Raw genomic sequence first — 21,402 nt, 5'->3', positions numbered from 1 at the left:
TCATATTTTTTTAAATTTTTAGGTTTTATATATATATATATATATATATGACCTAAAAATAAAGTATTTGTTGTTGTTGAGAAGTACTGAATTTTATTTTTAGGCAGCAATCATATTCATGATTTTTTAAATTCATATCTTTTCTTTAGCAAACAATTTCTAAGAAATAAAATATAACATTTTTTTATTAATAACTTAAATTTGATTCTATTTATAATTAATCAGTATAGATAAAATACATTTAATCAAGATTTTTTTTTTTTTTGACAAAGAAACATTAGTATATATTCAAATTCATAGAATCAATCAAAATACTAAAATAATTATTTTAATAACCTATTTAACAAGTTCATCAGAAACAAAGGCAGGAAATCATGATAAAATATGTGAGAAAAACATTATCATGTACAACATTTTAATCACTTCATCAAAATAAAATATAAGAATTCTGGAATGCTTCTGGAAAAAACCAGTAACTGAGCAACTTTCAACATATTCATTTGAAGGAGAAGGGAACTCAGAAAATAATAATATTACTTCCATAAAATACATAAAAAAGAAATTTTATTGGAATCTAAAGCTTTTTACAATGTAAATACCAATTTATTATTACTTTTAATTCCTGAATTATTAACAAAATTTATATCTATCTATAGTTTACATTCTAAGGTAATAAAATTAATATGCCGATAATATTACTAATGATAATTAAATATATTATATATTTTTATTTTGTTCCAGTTGTTAATTTTGCATTTTTTGAATATTATAATATTTAACATTTTTATTCATATTAGTTTCTATTTCAAATCAAATTTTATTTAATACGTTAAAAGCATTTACGTGGCTGTAAAGTGATTTTAATTTATGATTTTAACTTAAATTTTTATTTCTATTTTTTTTAAATTTAAATTTTACTTTTTTATTATTCAATTTTTTGTATTTCATTGTGTACTTGTAATCATCTTTAACTAATTATTTTCTGACACAGAATTATGTTTTTTTTTTTTTTTTTATTGAATTTGAATGCATTTAGAAATAATTTTAAACACTGCATTTTTATTAAAAAAGTTTGCTCTGAGATATCCACAGCAGTCGAAGGGGGCAAGTGATCATTGATAACATATCTAAGAATCATAAACTTGCATTTAAAAAAAGATTTGATGAAATCAGTCCAATAATTAGGACTGTGGGACTCCATCAAGGTTTTTGTCAATTATTTTAAATATATAGATATCTAGAGTGTATGTTGTGAAATTTTCCCTAAAATTTTTGTATGTGTATATTACAGTATTTAATTTGAAGCTTTATTCAACTTTGTGTTGAATATTATATATATGAATTCATATTTGTTTGTTACATTATTCCTACATGATTATTACAAGATAATGAAGTGTTAAATATTATATTTATTTAAATTTTCCAAAAAGTTCAGTAACTTACTACTCTCAATTACTATCCATCATCTTTAAAACTATTTCTTCAAACAGTTTTAAAGATGAAAAAGCAGTTTTAAAAAAATTAAAATGGAAGATAATTAATATTCATCATAAATAAGTTGCGGCTTTTGATTTAAAAAAATTATTAATCAGTTAACTTTCTTTTACAAAATATAATATACATGGAGTAATGTGCAAAATATGAAAACAACAAAGTAAATTTGAAAGCTTGAAATATCAGTTATCTACATTATGATTCCCATTTCAGTTTATAATCCTGACCAATAAATTTTATGCATTCAGATATAGTGACTAACTGATTATAAGCTTGTATTGTTAAGGGATTAATTACTAAATAACATCTAAATTGTTTTATTTATATTTATGATTCACTAATTTAATTAAGGAATAAATGTATTTATAATAATTGAATAAACAATAATAAGGCTTTATTTATAATTGAAAACATGACAGATGTAAAACTTCTGGAAAGCAATTCTGCCATACACCCAGTCCACCATTTTTAACAATGCTTAAATCATAACATATTCATAAAATATTGATTTTTTAAATTCTAGTATAAGATGGAAATGCATCACAGAAGTGTTTAGAAGACACTCTATAAACAAATTATAGGTTTTGTACGTATTTAGGTCCTTCACTTCTAATTTCCTGAAAATAGCTAAATATCAGAAGTCCAATGTATCCAAAAGTAACTGAAACAGAATTTTAAAAATTTGATTAATTTAATTTGATAGGAAAAAGTATAGGATGTGGATTAAAAAACCCTAATTGAAATTTTTTTGTACTTGTCTATAAATAAAAAGAGTTAAATAAATGTGAAAACTATATTTATCACGTTGCATTCAACAAATTTGAGCATAGATTTGACATTATCAGTACCAAAAATATCAGGCACAACAGAATAACTATATTTCATTATATTCAACCAAGAAATTTATTTATTTATTCATATAATATTAAAAACAGTTTAATCCTGATTATAGTGTCTACAATGAATGGTAATGAATTTTTATAGCATGTGAAAAATAATGTATTGCTTAGGGACTGAAAACAGAAATTTTTATATGAAAGGGTGCAACACTATTTTTTTACCAAGAGATCGCTAGATATTTATTTACAAATAATATTCACAGCTGTAAATATCAGTTTAACTGTAAATATAAAATATTTACATCCCAGTTTACTGTCAACAATTGGTCACGTATTGTTACAAAGTCTCAGTGGGATAGAGATCAGGGAAACCTGATTATCCAAATGAGAGTACTTTGATATCATTTTGTTCAATTTATTTATTTAATTTTATATACAATATGACATTACTAACAACATCGAATTCATGAAAATTTAATTACAAAACCTAATGAGAGTAAAGAAGGAATATTAGATTAAACTAAAAAAAAAGGTCTATAAAAAGAAACATAATTTTCAATCTTGAAATATTCTTCAGAATTATCTGTTTCAGACAACACTATACTGTATTTTTACATCAGAAAACATAACACTCTATACTGTCACCAGTTTTCAATTGATAGTGAGTATGAGAAAAGCATAATGGGCAGTTTTAGAAATTTCTTTCTGTTTATAAAAAACACCTCCAACTTTAACAGTATGAGCCTAATAATAAATAGTCAATGGAAGTTCTCTAAGAATTAAAAACTTGCAAAAAAGTTGAATTATCTAATAATATAGTAATAAAATACACTACACTAATAATAATAATAATACAATAAAATATTGCTGCTATTTATTTTTTTTTGATGAAATTCTTTCTTTAGTGGAAGTACTTACTAGTACTTCTTAAATTAAAGAAGTTTATTTGATATTTCTAATGTGACAGATATAATACCAGAAATTTCAGCATACAAATCGATCTTCTGCCATCTATGTACTTGTTTATTAAGAAATAAGTGTACTTGTAACTGCCATTCTACGCACATAATTCCAAAGGTAAATTCAAATCTGTGCCCATCAAGCATCATTTTATTTCCAATAAAATTATTACAGTCGAATTCATGCTGCACTGATGATTTCAGCAGAAAAAAAGTTATTGCAAATGCCCATCAGATCCCAGTTTTTTTGCCAAAAACATTATGGGTGTTTAAAAATTATTTAATTGAACTAATACTGGCCAAGGTGAAAATAAGAGATAGATGAAAAAACTCTTAGAATATCAAATTATTATCATTCGTTATCTTTTTTTATAACTTTCTAAAATTCTCTTTTCCAGAAATCTGCATTTTCAATTTCCACACCAACAAAAAGACAATGGAAAATGATATACAAAAGTGTAGTTATAAATATTTTTTGCAGAAAATATTGATGATTCTAATGATGTAATTTTTTGCACAATTTTTTTTTCTGACACATTATCGTGGCAATATTACCCATAAAATTATCAAAAGCTTAATATTTGTAATAATAGGAATGGTAAACATTTATGTTAAAGTATGAAAGCTAAAATCTTTGCTCAAAGGTTATATATTTAAAATTTTATAGGCTCTGATAGTTGATTTGAAGAATTTTAGAGTGCTATAATATATTCAACATATATACTATATTCAACATTTCAATTTACAATCATGATAAAATTTAGAAATAAGGAAAATATTGTTAATTATTTCTAATTCATCTAATCTCTGTAATAAAATAATTCATTTTGTGACAAAAACTTGGTTCCTCCCATGCCATTACTTAAGAATTTGACTAAAATTTAAATAATCCTTTTTTCTTAATTTATACTTTGTTATTAATATTATATTAAATGTTAACTAACAGTAAGTATTTATTATAATAAGTGCCATTCACCTTCATAAAGTAAGGACACCGAAGGGTACAAAGCAAGATTAGTGAAATAAAAATCGATCAGATGTGATGTTCCCACTATTAGAAGAATTATACATATAAGCACCATCCATGGAATTATATAAGCAGGACGTCTCTGAAAAACACACAAAACAAAATAAACTATGATAATTTTTAAAACATAAAAGTAACATAGGTATTAAAATTATATCATTTTACTCTGAGTTGTTTAATGCACATTGACATGATGTAGATAAAATTCTTTACTAATAAAATGAATTGATAAAAAAAAAACTTCTATGTGACCAAAAGGTAAAATTTAGAATTTTAAACTCACATATTTTTAATTTTACGCATAATGTAACATCATATTTAACATAAATTTTTATGCATTTATTCATGTAGATAATATACTCGTGTTCCATATTATATAAGCTTTATCATGTTCAGTATCACAACTATTAATTAAATTTGTTATAACACTATCTACTGAATATAAAACAGCATTTTAGAACATCTGAAAATGAAAATGGAAATAACAGTAATTTTTATTAATGAAAAAAGGAACATTATTTGATCATATTTTTTTTTTAATAAAAATACTAATTTCTGATTCAAAATGATTCAATTTCTGAGATAAAGCATTATGGCTAAGTTCATAATGATTGACCATAACTCTCTCTTGAAATGAACATGTATATCACATTAACAAATAATAAACTCCAATATTTTGTTCTGAGATTAATATCTTGGACTTGGTGATAATAAGTTCATGCGAACAGTTTTAACATGGATTGATAATCTTCCTTGTACAAATCTCAATAATATTTTGGTGATCATCATCTAAACAAAATTCATACAGTTTTTAGGTTACAAAAGAAAGCCATTTAGGAAAACTTATTTTTAAATGATCAAATCCTGGTTGTTCGCAAATGTGTCTACAAATTTTTTTATGAATCCAAGTTTTATGTCAATTGGCAGCAGTATGATTTTACCACTCTCAATTAATGATAAATGCCTTACATTTTTTTCACCAGCCACAAAGTTCTGCCACAGTGTCCAGTTCTGTACTTGGTAGTGAATTTTTGTAACACTACTATCCCAAAGACAAAGAATAAAACAATATTTTGTAAACCCACCTTGTAAACCAAGAAGTAATGTAACAACTTTCATATCATTGCAAACTTGCCACATATGCTCTTTGTATTTTATTGCTTCTATTATTGATGCCATACTTTCATATGTTTCTTTCTTGTCAACAGCATGAACTAATGAAATGGATGGCTGTTTGTTATCATTATGGAATAAAACTGATTTCATGTTAACTTTAGAAAAGTCAATAGAAACACCATTCTTCAGGAATATATTGAATTCCAATCACTTTCATCAGTCGTCAGGCCATCAACATCAGTACAAACGTGCAATGAATTTTTCATTGTAAAATAAGTTGAAAAAGTTTTATTTCATGTTCTAAATGTAGTAACTTTTGTTTTTTTTCCGCTAAAAGATTCCACTGTTGAAGTCTAGACCAGAAAATAAGCTTCATTTTTAGATTGTTCTTCTAGAAATGTTAGATTAGATAGTGGTAGAGGTACATGTAACTTCTCTCCATGTTGTCTCCAGCTTTAGAACTGAGGATACATCTGCATGTTGTATGAACATCCAAATATATTTGAATATTTTTAATGAAAATCCAAATATATTTGTCATACAAAAGTAGCAGTTGGTGAAGTGGTCCTTATGTTCACACCATTGGTACAGCAAATGGCATGGCTTATTTCCCCATCAACCATTCGGTTAGAGTTACTGAACATGATATGCAAATAACACGAGGCACCCAGATTTTATCTTGATTCCAAGTGCACAATCAAAATAAAATTTATAAGCTGTTTTTATCAATACAGAAATAGTCTTTCTTTGAGATTTAGGTGTAAATTTACCATAGACATATCAAAAATTGTCTGGATGATTTATAAACATCCATGAACTTTTCAGAAGCAATGTTTTAACAAATAAAAACAAGAAAAATCACTTTTGTATTATAAAGAATTGATGAAAATATAGCAAAACACTAATAAATTTGTGAAACATTACACACAGTATAGACAAGTGACGCTAAACTGAATAAGATTTTGAGTTCTGTAGTAGGCAACAGCAGATGTCTGTATGATGTCATCATACAGTCATGTTTGTACATGTCAACTTCTAATCATACTGTTACATGGTAACACAATTTCAATAGCATATTTGAAATCAGTACCTAAATTACAGTGATCAAAGTTGTGTAACAGGTTAGATACAAATTTTATGTTAACTAGTGTTATAATTTATTTATTTTTTTATAAATGTATACTTACTTTATAAACTCCAGTAATCAGGAATACTGCTATTATCAGAAAAATAACTGAAATTGTCGAGCAAAGAATACAACCCAATATCAGATCTGTAATGAAAAAGATAAATAAAAATAGATAGAAAAATAACACAGGTTAACAAAATTAAGGAATTTGAAATTTGTTTGTAATTTGATTACTGATTTTTATCTTATTTTTTGTGCTGATTTCAAAATTAGCCACTATTTTTTTCTATCATGTAAGAAATTTTCACAATAATAAAAAAATAAAATGGAAAAAAGGTGTATTGTATACGTATTCCTTGAGGAAAATGTTTATTTATAAAAAAATAATAGGAATTAAAGAAAGGATTTTTGTATATTTTCTTACTTCTATGAAGACTTGTTCTGCCTTTTTCTTTTACTTTCAGCACTTCTCAGATCCATGTTCTGTTGTAATTAGCTTGTAGATCATCTCTATGGATGCACCAACAGTCATATGCAATCATATTTACATTCCACTGATACCTGCATTCCATTTCCTTTACATCTTGGTAATATCTTTCACCCTGTTCTTCATTTACAGTACTAAGGTTTTTGGGGAAGTAATCAATATGAGAATGCAGAAAATATACCTTCAAGTTCATTGAACAACCTTAGTCTTGGAATTTCATTAGCATGTTTTCCACTATACACTTAAAATTTGAGTCCTTATTGTTCCCCAGAAATTTTTCTACAGCTTCTCTAAATGCTTTCCATGCTTCTGTTTCAGTGTCCTCCATTTTGGTTTGAAAGACTTTATTTTTAAAAAGTTTACGAATATCTGGACCATCCCAACCCTGTAGGAGAAGACACTCGCCTTGTGACGCTTCCGGTCACCACACCACCCCTCCACATTCATAGCCCTGATGGGCTTTAAGGGGAGTCATCTTTCACCCTCTAACTTTTTACATCTCATAGTAATAAGCCAGGACTTGTTGGGATGCCACCGATATAAATGCCTCGGTAGAAATTTACATCAGTGATTTTTAAACTCAGCTTTTGCCTTCGCTGTAGGCCTCATCCAGACGTCTTGAATGTACTACATTGTTACCCTCTGAACTAGCTAACCAAGTTCACAGAAGCATGAAGCCCACACCTAGTGGGCTTCATGCTGAACTGAGCCAATTCTTGGAAATGTCTCGTAAATTCAAGGCCAATTAAACAACAACATCCCACCAAAAATGTTCTTGATAACAATGAAATTTTGTCCTAGTTCCCTTTGTGAACTCAAGAATATCTGAACCAGTGAAAATGCCTTCTTTCTTTTTGGCTTCTGACAACTGTGGAAACTTATGGCATATGTATCTAAAACACTCCTTTAGATAGAGCCTTTACAAATTGTTTCATCAATTCCAGTTCGATGTGAAGTGGAGGTAGGAGTTTCCATGGATCAACCAAATTTTTCCATATTATGTTTTTTCTCCCAGGTTCTAATAATACCTTACATGGCCATTCTTTTCTTGTCCAATGTTCTTTCTTGTCCCAGCTGTCCCATTCACATCCTCCCTGCTGCCAAAGAAGCATAGAAATTACTTTTAGGTCACTACATATTATCCATTCATGATTGCAATATTTCAGTTTAGACAGAACTAATTCTAAATTCTCATAACATTCTTTCAGATACGCAGAGAATCCGACCGGCATTGAAGCATATTTGTTGCCATTATGAAGAATTGTATAAATTAAATTTTCACTTATCAGCAATTTAAAAAGTGTAAATCCTAGTACTTTTGGAGCTGTTACTCCATCTTAAGGAATTTTCTAAAAGATGTTAATTTAAATTCAAATTAATAATAGTTTTTAAATTAAACTGTTATGTTCATAATAGTCAGTTGTCAAGAATAAAATTAATTCGTACGTCAATAAGACAGTAATGTCATGTTTGTAAGAAGTTTGTTATTATCAGATAATAGTCACATATAATAATAACGACCAACTATTATAAACATAACAGTTTAATTTAAAAATGATTTTTGATTTGAATCTAAATTAACATCCCTGAAAATGGAGTAACAGCTCCGAAAGTACTAGGATATATTAATGCAAACGGTGCCAAATGCTTAGTAAATTACATTATGAAGACTAACAGCTTTGAGGTTTCTTTTGGATGAGTCAATAAACAGCCTACATTCATTCACATAATACTTTATGTTCAACTGCTCCATTACACCAGGAACATTGTTATAATAAATTAATCTTCTATCTTCAGAAAAGTACAGACTAAAGACATTTTCCCTGTTTCTGTACAATGAGAAAAAAGTCCCAGTGGCCAGTAAGTTTTTTTTTTTTTTTAATGTAGATCCTGAAAGTTATGCTGAATTTTTAGGAAGACTTAAATCTCTGACCAAGTCATTCAGTTCATGTTGTGAAAAAAGTTGTGGTTCAGAATTACCAGAAATAAAATCAACATCATTTTTATTCTGTTTTGGAGTTGTTTAGTACATCTTTTAGTTTTCCTGGAACTGAAGGTAAAGGTACACCAGGGCCATGAGGTACAGGGTGTATTGCCGAATAACAATTTGAATATACAATTTCTTTCTTATTCTTTAGATTATACTCCTACACATCATTAGAACAAAAGTAGCAATCATCACTGTGATTTTGTGGTTCTATCCAGATCATTTCTACTCCAGACCAAAGATTTTTTCTTACCTTTTGTCCATTTGCACAGCTCGTGTATTACAAATTATATTTGATTTGTTATCATTCTTTTACTATCTTAAAAATAAATTTTTGGTTGAAGATGACAAGATTTGTCACCACAGAGTCAGATGAATTTCCTAGTGATGTGACACCTCCACCCAGCTTACCATAGGGAGTAACTGTATATTCAATACTGCTGCTCTAAGGAAAGTAACTTTGAAGTTGCATTTACTTCAGATACTTTACTTGTGTTTGTCTTAGGAAAGTCTGGTCAAATACAGTCTTAATAAAGACTGGTAAAAAATTAATATATTCTTTTTCTGTGTGGATCAATGGTGCATGTCATTGTCATCGTTGTGGTCACCGTCATAATCATCATTATTATTATTTGATGATTGAGATATTCAAGCGTTTCTATGTTTATACCAGTCTACTTTTTATCTCTACCTAACTTTAACCAGACTGAAATTTTACTCCTTAAGTAGTAAAATTCTGCAACATTTGATAGTGTTTTTCTTTTTTAGCCCACCTAAGATTAGTCTGAGGGCCATTCTCGCCCTCAACAACATTGGTACAAGGGAGGCCTTGTAATCCCAATGTTGTCTCTTTCAATCAATACCATTCGAGTCTAATGATCTCTACATGATACTACTCGGTCCTTCGTCTCCGAAAGAAGGCACTAATTCTAAGATATATCATTATCCCTGCTGCTTTATTACTAAGTTTTGTGACTCTGAGTTCTGTCCCTTCCAAAGAAGGAGTTTGATTAAAGGTCAAACTCTGATCTCAGAATAAATTCCTTTCCAATCTTTTTTTTCCTTTAGAACCTCACCTGACAAGACAGGTCTGTGGTGAAAAAAACGTTTTATTGGATTTTATGTATCTGTTTCCTATGTATTTTTTGGTGCTGATTTAACAAATAATACTAAAAATGTCATTATTACATACAGTACTTCCTATAGTTAATTATTTTTATTAGACACGCATATTGAATTTATACATTTTACAATCTATCCTATTATATAAAGAGGAAGAGGGTTTTTGTTTGTTCAGGATAAACAAAAACTACTCAATCAATTGCAGCCAAATTTTTACCCAAGTTTCTAGGCGTAACTGATAAGGTTATTATATATATTTCATCTGGAAAAAAAATTATATTTATTTATAAATTATAAATTTATATTTACATATATATTATAGGTTGCTGCAATATTCTCCCTTTGTACAGCCCCTTTATATACATACTCGTGCTACTTGTTAGCTTTTCTTGTCTATCTAATAATGATTTTCCATCCACACCTTTATACTAATACAGTTTGGTTTCATTTCTTCATACTTCCTTATAAGATGTATATACCTTCCTGGTGATCATATTATTCATTTCTGCATCACCAGTTTTCCTTTTTTGTTTTGCACTTTCATTCGGTTTATTTTTAAAGAGCCTATACAACTTTCCTTTCTTCATTAGAAATTTTTTTTTAATTTTTACAATTTTTAATTAATTATTTCATTGCTATATTGACACAAGTCTTCAGAATTATAATTTTAGTTTTAAAGTATGTTGTATGACTGAACTGTATTCACTGGCATTAAAGAAAAATACTTTTAGTTGTACTTATTTAAAATTTCGGTGTTTTCAGAAACAAAGAGAATATAGTCTTCTCAAACACTATTCCATGCTGAAAACTGTTGACATGAGAATTTTTCTTAGGCTTATAAATTAATCTAGAAGGAAAGTTATAAGGATAGATCAGAGAAATATGGGAATTAATTTGTTTACTCCTTGTACGAAGTAAAGGAAGTATTGTGATTGCAAAAAATTTTGATTTTCAGATTTCAATGGAAATATCCATTTTGACAATCCCTGAATCCACTTTGACTAGTTTTGGTGTGATGTCTGTATGTATGTATGTATGTACATACGCACGTATATATTTCACATAACTCAAAGAATAGCCATATGATGATGAAATTTTGGGTTTAGGACTGTTGTAATATCTAGTTGTATACCTTTCCTTTTGATTGCAATCGATTGAACCAAGTGTCCAAAAAGTTCAAAATCCAAAAAAATTTGAATTTTGGATTTTTTCTTAACTGCATTAATAAGCACTCATTGAGAGTTAATCTATGATTTATTATAAATATTACATATTTTCATTGGTTCCAGAGTTATAACCAAACGAAATTTTAATTAATGAAATATTTGGATCTTATAAAGGGAAGGTACATCGGTTCGAATCAGACTTCATCTTTTTTTTTAATTTAAATATATTGATTTATTAATAATTATTAACTTCTTTCTTTTTTTCTTTTTTCATGTTTAGCTTCTGGGAATTACTGTTCAGGCATTACTTCAGAGGATGTATGAGGATGATATGTATGAGTGTAAATAAAGTGTAATCTTGTACAGTCTCAGTTCGTCCATTCCTGAGATGTGTGGTTAATTGAAACCCAACCACCAAAGAACACTGGTATCCGCAATCTAGTATTCAAATGAATATAAAAGTAACTGCCTTTACTAGGACTTGAACACTGGAACTCTCAACTTCCAAATCAGCTGATTTGGGAAGACATGTTCACCATTAGAACAACTTGGTGGGTTAAATTATTAACTTCTGATTGAAAACGTTTTACAATAAATAAAAAAATCATAAGTTATTAATGAAATAAAATTATATGTAATTTTCTTTTTAAAAATATATGCATTTGTAATTTAATAGGCATACAAGTAAGTCATGTGGTGTCCACATCAGTTTTGGTGAAACATCTGATTATTCGTTTTTGTTTTCATTTTGATGGTTACATCATAATAATTTAAAAACATATAGCATTAGATAGATATAAGACTTACATTTATTTAAAGAGTAATGAAGAGACTTTTACTCTATCCTAATATTTCAGGTAAGATTGTTGAATTAATAATTTTATAAATATTTGATGTTAATAAAAACTAATATTTTAGCAATTGTGTAATTGTCCACTATATTAAATAATTGGAGGGACGTATCTCATTTTCAAATGAAATAAGTTTAAATGAAGTACAGAAAAAAATATGTATATGCAATTTAATAGGCATATAAGGAAGTCATATGGTGTCCACAGCAGATTTTTTATGATAATATAGCTTTGCTTACCTACATTGGCTTCAAACCTTTAGTGTTACTTGCTTAATATCTGTTTTATAATATTTTTTTGGTTTCCTTTTATTTGAAAGGCCAGTTTTTTATATAAAATCTTTAATCAGCTGATTAACTTTTTTAAATTCTTTTCAAAGAAATTATAAAACACTTCCTCTATGAAATTGTGCTTTCAAAATTATTATTTGGCTTTTCTAGGGTATTACAATTAAACTCCTGAAAAGGAGTTTCAGAGTTCCTAATTCATAATTGTAAGTATACCAGATATTTAGACCAATTAAACAATTACAACAAAAACAGTCTCGCAGAGGTTTATCATTCCATTTCTTCCCTCTTCCCCCCTGTTTCTTTATCCTTTATTCCTTCTTCCTCAGATGAGAGCCATGGGAAATTGATCAGCTGCTGTCATTCTTTCATGTGCGGCATCATACTGACATTTTCTAGAAGACTTCTTTAATGGGACTCAGTGAGATAGCCTTTATGTGAACGGAAAAGCCCAAGTCTTTTCTCAACTGTTTTTCCAATTCAAAGATATAAAAAGGCAAACTGATATGTCATGTGAATACCAAGTAAAGCTAGATCTCCTGGTCCCCATAAAATCTAATTTAGTATATAAAATACAATGATTATATTTACTGTCAGTTTAATGTTCTTGAGTGGATAAGAATGTTGTTAAGGCCAACCATGCAGGTTGGCCTTAACAACTTCTGAGTAGACATACTGGACCAGTTTGAAAGTTGATTTTGCACACTAGACAAGTTATTGGTTGTAGAATTCTTAGCATGGATAATGATCATGGAGCATTAACAAACAAACATGAAATCTTTCAGTTATGATTTTCTAACATTTACAGGGAAGTTATAATTTTTTAATCTTTATAAACTATATGCAAGGGTAAAACTTATCAATGTTCTAGATGCACTTTCGTTGTTCAATTTCTGGATCTAAAACTACTTTTGAACACAATGTAATATTGCTTTGTATATCTTGTTTCATTCAATATATTTCCTGACATATAAAATGTTTATTTTTTATTTTCTGCTTTTTTTTATAAAAGTAAGTACAAGCAATATTTCCACCAGAAAAAAATACCCATATTTCTAATAATTCTTGACTTCATCATATGATTACAAACATTAGAGCAAATAATTTTTATAACTTACCTTCTCGTGCAAATTCTTTTTCATGTATTACACCGGTTCCAAATAAAATTATCATAGTGAACACATAAATATTAAGTGCTATCACCAAAACCTGTAAAAAAGATCTCAAATAAATAAAAAGTTGAAAAAACCTGTTTTTCCTTGCTTATAACTTAAAAACCATAAATTGTCAAATAACCTCAAAAAACAATATCCCAAATCTTCCTGAGGATTCTCAATTTCTTATGTAATATTATGGAGCTTCATAAGCTTACATATTAAAGCACTGATCAAGAATTAAAGAGACAAATGGCTACAAAAAAGATATTGTTTTTTTCAACAAAAATGAAATTAATGTTGCTTTTCAACATAATCCGTGACTAGATTTAGTCACATGTCCCTTTCTATGAATTTTCTTATTCCAGTAGAAAAAATTGTTCACTTGGTGTCTGACCCATTCATGCACTACATTTTCTATCTGCTCATTATTACTGAACTTCTTGCCACAAAAAAATCTTTGAGATGGACCAAAAAAAATATCTGATGATGCAAGATCAAGAATGTAGGTGGATGTGGCAGCATCTCCTGACCTGTTCTTTGAATAGTTTCCTGTTTGAGCAGTACAGAGTCAGGTATTATTACACTTTCTGATAGAGAAGTGGGATGTTCATTCCTTGTTTTATTTCCTCCTTACTTCACTTTATTTTATAAAATTTCACAATAGTAATCACTGTAATCTGTTCTTCCAAATAATTGAAATAAATTGAGCATTTATTATCTAAAAAGCATTAGCATCACTTTACCAGCTAATGTGTATATTTTGAATTTTTTCCTGGTGGGCAAACTTAGATGATTCCATTCCATGATATCATATTTGGATTCTGACTCAAAATGAGAAACCAAGTTTCATCGCAAGTAATTATGGAATCTAAAAAAAGTATTACTTCCTGCTAAAATTTGTTGTATATGTTTAATGTGAATTTGGGTGTCTTTGTGATTTTCAGTCAATTATCAGGGCAACCCACCTTGAACATCATTTTATGTTTGTGCTTGAACCGTTTTACAGTTAATCTAAATTACTAGCACTACAAATTTCAGCTATTTCTCAAATTCTTACTTGTCTGTACTTGTGAATAAGATCATTAAAGTAATTTTGGATATTATGTAATTGTTCTTTGTCATCATGATTTACTTTATTAATACTTATTTCAGAATAAATTATTGTATTTTTAATAACGTTGTTCTTATCACCATCATTCAAATTAAATTTAAATGCATTGGCAATGATAAACTTTTCCTTATCAAGGTCAATATTACTAAAATTAATAACTCAAGACAATTACTATTAAATAATTTTGAATTTACATGTCCATCTTTGAAATGTATATCATTATGAGTATCATTTGTTACCATGTCTTCCTGCAATTATAATCGTCAAAACACCTGCAATTATAATTACTATTATTCTAGTTATTATCAAACAATTAATTTTAACAGGTTTGGATTCATGAAGTTTATTTTTAAGAATTTCAGTGTTAACCTTGATCAATTTAAATGCATAATCAAACATTACAACACCCATTACAAGACCTGTACTAACTAGAGATGTGTATTATATACCTTTATATTTATTTCTTTTATAATATATATGTTTGATTTCCTGCTTCATTCTAAATCTTTCTGCAAAATTTTTAGATTTTTTATACATTTATTAAATTCTAATAAATGTGTAACAAAAAATAAAAGTAAATTAAACAAAGAAATAGATATTATAAAACAAATCGCTAAACATAATGATGATAATGTTTCTTTAATTGATAATATATACAAAAAACAAAATTCAAAAATTAATAATACTACAACTCTTATACCTATAAGTGATATACAAAAGATTGAACACATATTTATACACTAATAATTTTTTTGAAAATATAAATAATATTTATGATAAAAGTAAATTTAAACTGATATACAAGACAAACAATCATATAATAAAATATTTAAAAATAACAATTACATTAACATATAATTCATGCAGAATTTATAAAATAAAGTGTAATGATTGTGACCATATATATATATATATATATAGGTAAAACTAATAGGTCTTTTAAAACTAGATTTTTAGAACATTAGAAATTATAAAAATGGTAAATTGGGTTTATTGCTGACCACCTTATTAATAATAAACATACTGTATCTGATATTCAGACAATTTTGGAAATTTGGAAATAGTAAAAATCAAGAAATTTAATTTAAATAATAATAGTAAAAGTTTGGACATTTTGGAGAGATTTTATGTATATAAATACAAAAGAATTTCCAACTTGATCAACTTTCAGACAGAATATATTAAGATGACACTCTTATATATCTTATATACAACTGATAATGCGGGATCCCATGAAAGTGCTTTTGGAATAAAAAAAAAGGTAAGTGTCATTTCATTTACTTTGTAATTCTGTACTTGGGTTGTTCAAGTTGGGTTTTGATTATAAAAATATAATATATTGTCGCCGAATGGCTTCATCGTCACATGGCACTTACCAACCTTATGGTACCCCTGAGAAGGGCTGTTGTTGTCGAATGGCTTTGACGGCTCATAATTCATAATCTTGTGAAGGCCCTGATAAGGGCCATTTTTTGCGTTAGGTCTGAGAAGAGCTGTTGGGTCTGGAAGCTGGTCCCCGCCAAAGTGTGGGAGTTGCAACTCGTCCGTTGAAGTCAGACCGGGTTTTCCCTCAGCGGCAGTTGGGTCCCCACTACAGAATGGCAATGGTGGCCCACAATATGATTCACGTCAGAAACTTGCCGTATAAAGACACTATCAAGCAACTTCGTGCACAGAATAGCAGACATATAGGTATGCCCTACACAAAACTTTTTCCAGCAGTCAAAGCCTGGCAGATCACCACTAATGACATATGGGTGCTGCAGAAGGGCAACATCAAGGCTCCGTCTCTCTACAACTTCCCTAACTCAACCTGGACTACATAAGCTCCCTGGGCATTTATTTGACTGAACCTAACCATCTAAGGAATTAAAGTACAGCGCAACGGCCTTTACATAACAGCCACACTACTTACTAACAACTGGGTGCTCATGATTCTTGTGCAACCTCTTATAGTTAGCACAGGCCGGAGCCTCGGACCTATGCGAACAATCGTCACATTTGTGGCCCTCCTCACCACAATGGGCACACACCAAGGCAAACTTACAAAATTTAGCCCTGTGACCATATCTGCAGCACTTGAAACATCTTTGGACAACCACGTACACTTTTAGTCGACAAGACCCTAAATCAATTAATAGTCTGCCTGCATACGTAAATTTTTGAAACAGACCAGAACTTACCTCAAAGACTCCGTGATATTTCTGGGTATCACGCCTACTCGTTAAGACCAATCTACAGTACCGCCGAAAGGCGGCTTCATTTAAATTAGTGGTCTGCTCCCTAATGAGAGACAAGACATCTTCATCGGTAAGATGAAGATGTCTTCATCTTACTATGATGTCAGTATCATAAACTATAATATGGAGCCTACGCGTTCTCCTGGGGTCTATTTTCACATTCAGTCACTTATCCGCCATGGAATCAACTAATCCCTTGCCGGTTTCTTTAATAGTCCTGATTTTAAGACCTTTCTGGTCACCTTGAAGGGCAACCTAGAGGTCTTACTTCAGCTGACTGCTAGACACAGTCGAGCCCTCCGCCCTATTAACAAACGCAACCTCAGGTTTCTTAGAGGACTGGCTGGTTTCACGTCTGCCCCTGACCATCTCAGCATACCTGCGCGGTTGCAACGGGGCCGGGGCCGGTTTCTGAGCTATGGTTATTTCTTTAGGCCTTGAGGCAAGATTTTCGAAACACTCGAAGAGAGCTGTGAAAGCCGCTCGGACGAATTTGAGACGAGGCAATAATCTCCTCTTGGTAGCTACACTAATACACTTGAGGTTTGCTAGATAGGAAGACAAGCTATCCAGTTCCACAATAACATCACGGAACAGTTACCAGGCCTGCCCCCGGCTTGCAAAATTTTTCAATAAGTGGGTTCACACCCTCCTGGGTGGTCACCCCTTTATCTACTTCCGAACCATCATTGTCAGAACCAGTGTTCGAGGAGGTCGATGGAAAAAGCTCCGGCTAGGCTTCTTACCTACCTTACTAACATCTGCCATGGTCGGAGATGCCCTGACCTAACAGTATACGAACAAACTGCTCGCTGTATTCCTTCTATTTAGATATATTGGGCACAAGCCCACAAGCATGCGACGACTACCCGCAGTAAGCCACGGACAGCTGGAGACCTTCTGTATTCTCCTTTACAGGAGAATACACTCACTCATTCACTCTTTGCCGCTACTGGATCAAATGTGTGAAATTAAACATCAACACACAATTACAGATTATGGCCTCCGCTCTAAAAGAGCGCGAGCAGGACTAAGGGTAAAGGTCCCTTTGCTCGTAACAGGGACTTGCGACCAGGAGTCGTGCCACTCTTTTCGCCACGATGAGGGGGGGCTCGAACAAATCGTGCGCCAAATTCTCTGAATCCCCGTGAAAAAGGTATGAATCGTCTAACAATAAAGGCGCAAAACCGTTGTAACAGTTCTCGGACAGCAAGACTGTCAAACTGGGGAAGGTACACACTCGACCACCAGCTCAAAAATAGCACTGAAAAAGACTTTATACAACGCAATCTCGGGTCGGCGTCGGTCGTCCTTCGCCGAGGCGGTTCTCGCCGAGCGATCAAACACTGGGCCGGCTACTGCTGCTGAGTCCGCCGGCCAGGGTGACTGAAGCCCGGCGAGCTGGAGCGGGAAGGTAGCGTCCGCGTCCAGCGGCTCCCTCGGTGGGCCGGCCAGGCCTGCTGCTTCGGCGGGGATGTTGGCATCCGCCGGGAGGTCCCATGTTGAGGCGGCCAGGTATCTTATTTTGTCTTCTTCCATCTTCTTGGTCTTCTCCAGATGGTGGTCGACGATGAATTGTAAATTTACTCTTGTGCACGCTCTTTTATTGGAGCCTGAGAGTGATGGGGCCGCAGCACCCAACTGTGAACTGCGCGGCGGTAGTGATACTTGTATCAGCGCGTACGTATACTGTGCGCCATCTCACATCTGAGTTGCTACGGTGTTCAACCGCCGATATTAAATTAGGCATATATTTGGTAACAATATATATATATATATATATATTCCAAAAACATTTAAAAAATTCGGCATAATCCACCAAAGTACAGAATCAATAAGAGCTCTTACCTTATTTTATTATTTTTCTTTTTCTTTTTTATATATCAAAGTGCTTTCGAGGAAATTCCTCATATTGATTAAAATTAAAAATTAATTACACATTAAAGCATTAATAAAACATGAAACTTTAATATAATTGCATATATGACATTAATATATACAGTCAAATAATTAATTAAAATAATTAAAAATCTTTAAATTTTAAAAACATTAAAATTCTTCTATGAAAATGTTTGTGGCCAGCGACTAAATACAGCATTGTGCTGTATTTAGTGGCTGGCCACAAACATGTTAATAAAAGAATTTTAATGTTTGGAAAACTCAAGACTTATTTTAGTATTTAATTATGGAAAAATTTCAGTCTGTAAATGTGAATATTTTCAGTTTACTGTAACAGTAATGGTACTTGTTCACTGTAGAATAAATTTCCAAAACTACTGAAACTGTATATTTATTTTGAAAAATGAAAATTTTATTTTTATGTAATGAAAAAGATTGATATCGTATAATAATTTTTTTTTTATACCAAAAATTTCAACCAGATTTGTTGAAGATAAAATATCTTCAATCAGTCAGATTTATTCTAGACAAGAATAAATTCCTTTATGCAACATAATTAATATTATCACTTTGTTTGTTTGCAGTAATTAGAAAAAATAAACTTAATTAAATAATTTTTTTTTAAATCCTACAAAGTACTTACTAAATTTATCCAGGCAACAATTTTTGCACCTACTTCCAATGAGCAATAACCAAAAAAGCCTCTTTTTAAAATTGGAGTTGGACTCCCCATCTTGTATTAAGAGCTGAAAACAATCATAAATAAATTGATTCATTTACAATTTTTTGTATTAAGTAGCATTAACATATAATTCACCACTTACATGAAATGGTGCAAACTAAGTGCTAGGAGAAAAATTCAATAAGGTGATAAAATAGAGTAGAGAAATGTTTAAATATAATCAAAGCCAAATTAGGTATTAATATGAAATATGTTCAGCTGAAAACTTCATTAAATAATAGAAATATTATTAAAAATAAATAATATTTTATAAAGAAGAATCCTGTAAAAAAATTCTTAAAAGAATGAGTTGTCTATAATTAATTTTCCAATTAAAGTAAAGGTTGTATGAATTATATGTGATAAAATATTAGAATATTTGTTTATCAATTAACTGAAGAGATAAGATGTAGTAAAGATTTATACAGGAATAAAAAGTTTAAAATAAAATAAAATAATAAAAATAAAACAATAAAATAGAATAATAAAAAACAAATTGTTTGAAATAAAATAATAAAATAGAAAGAGCATCAAATCAGTCTAGATGACAAACTTTTTTTAAAAATATAATTTCATAATCATTTTATAAATATTTAACTTTATAAAACTTTGTAATTTCATTTGACTTCTTCTACTTTGAATTTCAATACGTAATAATCCTCCTTTTTGCTACTTTTATTGCGAACCTATCAGGTAGGTTGATGCATATTACCAGAACTGGCAGTTTTGAATGAATTTTCTATTTAAAAAAAAAGGATAACCGATCGGGTTAGTCTAGTGGTAAAATTGTTGTTTCAAATCAGCTGATTTTTGAAATCGAAGGTTCTGAGGTTCAGATCCTAATAAAGATAAGTTATTTTTATACAAATTTGTATACTAGACATTGAATACCAGTATACTTTGATGTTTGGGATTCAATTAATTACATATCTCAGGAATAGTAGATCTCTCTCTTTTTCTGTTTAACCTCCAGAACCATTGTAAGGTATTACTTCTGAGGATGATGTGTGAATTTAAATGAATTGTTGTCTTGTACAGCCTCAGATTGACCATTCCTAGAATGTGTGGTTAATTGAAACACAATCACCAAAGAACTCTGTTACCCATAATCTAGTATTCAAATCCATATAAAAGTAACTGCCTTTTCTCGAATATGAAACTTAGAACTCTTGACTTCGAAATCAGGTGATTTGCGATGATGAATTAACTACTAGACCACCCCAGTGGGCTAGGAATGGTTGGTCTGATTCTGTACAAGAACACGCCTCATTTACATGTCATACATATCTTCCTCATTTTTCAAAAGTTGAACAGATTGTAATATGCACATTAGTAATAGAAAATTATAATTTATCCCAATTCCATAACTTTGTTGCATTTTTATGTTAAATTTATAAAAAAAAAAACTGTTATATTACTTTATTTAGTTAATTAATTAATTTAAAAACAATAATTTTATTGTTAAAACAAAATTTAAGAAAAAAGTGTATCTAAAAATTTATTTTTAAGTGTATTTTCTTTTAACTCACAAACGTTCTTAAAAACCTTCTTTACTTGGTACCAGGCAATCAATTTATTTAAACTGAATATTAACTTATTAACATACATATTTATATATATTACGCAAGTTTCCATACCTTAAAATTTTTTTTCATTGTTAAACACTGAAAAATTAAGTAGCATACTTCAAAATAAATCTTTCTGAGGTAGGAAGGCATATTTGTTAAATTTGGTTTTTTAGTGTTTTGTTGTTGAGTAGTTATTTAAAACATATTAGCGACGTGAGAGATATTAGATTACTGTCATTTGG

At 29.9% G+C, this 21,402-nt stretch overlaps 1 protein-coding gene across 3 annotated transcripts in view; it reads right to left on the bottom strand.

The window, feature by feature from the left end:
* Positions 1-547: 547 nt before the first annotated feature.
* LOC142331746 (uncharacterized) overlaps positions 548-21,402 on the bottom strand; it is a 31,111-nt gene continuing 10,256 nt past the window's right edge. For all 3 annotated transcript variants that reach the window (XM_075377805.1, XM_075377803.1, XM_075377804.1), the window contains exons 2-6: positions 19,515-19,617; positions 13,583-13,673; positions 6,623-6,708; positions 4,269-4,401; positions 548-2,155 (exon numbers count right to left, since the gene is read on the bottom strand). In XM_075377805.1, coding sequence (XP_075233920.1) covers positions 2,070-2,155; positions 4,269-4,401; positions 6,623-6,708; positions 13,583-13,673; positions 19,515-19,604 — 486 coding nt within the window. In that variant the 5' untranslated portion in view covers positions 19,605-19,617 and the 3' untranslated portion in view covers positions 548-2,069. The remainder of the gene's footprint in view (positions 2,156-4,268; positions 4,402-6,622; positions 6,709-13,582; positions 13,674-19,514; positions 19,618-21,402) is intronic.

The sequence above is a fragment of the Lycorma delicatula genome, chromosome 10, assembly GCF_047948215.1.
Source record: "Lycorma delicatula isolate Av1 chromosome 10, ASM4794821v1, whole genome shotgun sequence".
NCBI classification, from domain to species: Eukaryota; Metazoa; Arthropoda; class Insecta; order Hemiptera; family Fulgoridae; genus Lycorma; species Lycorma delicatula.
This window is presented reverse-complemented; position numbering and strand designations above follow the sequence as displayed.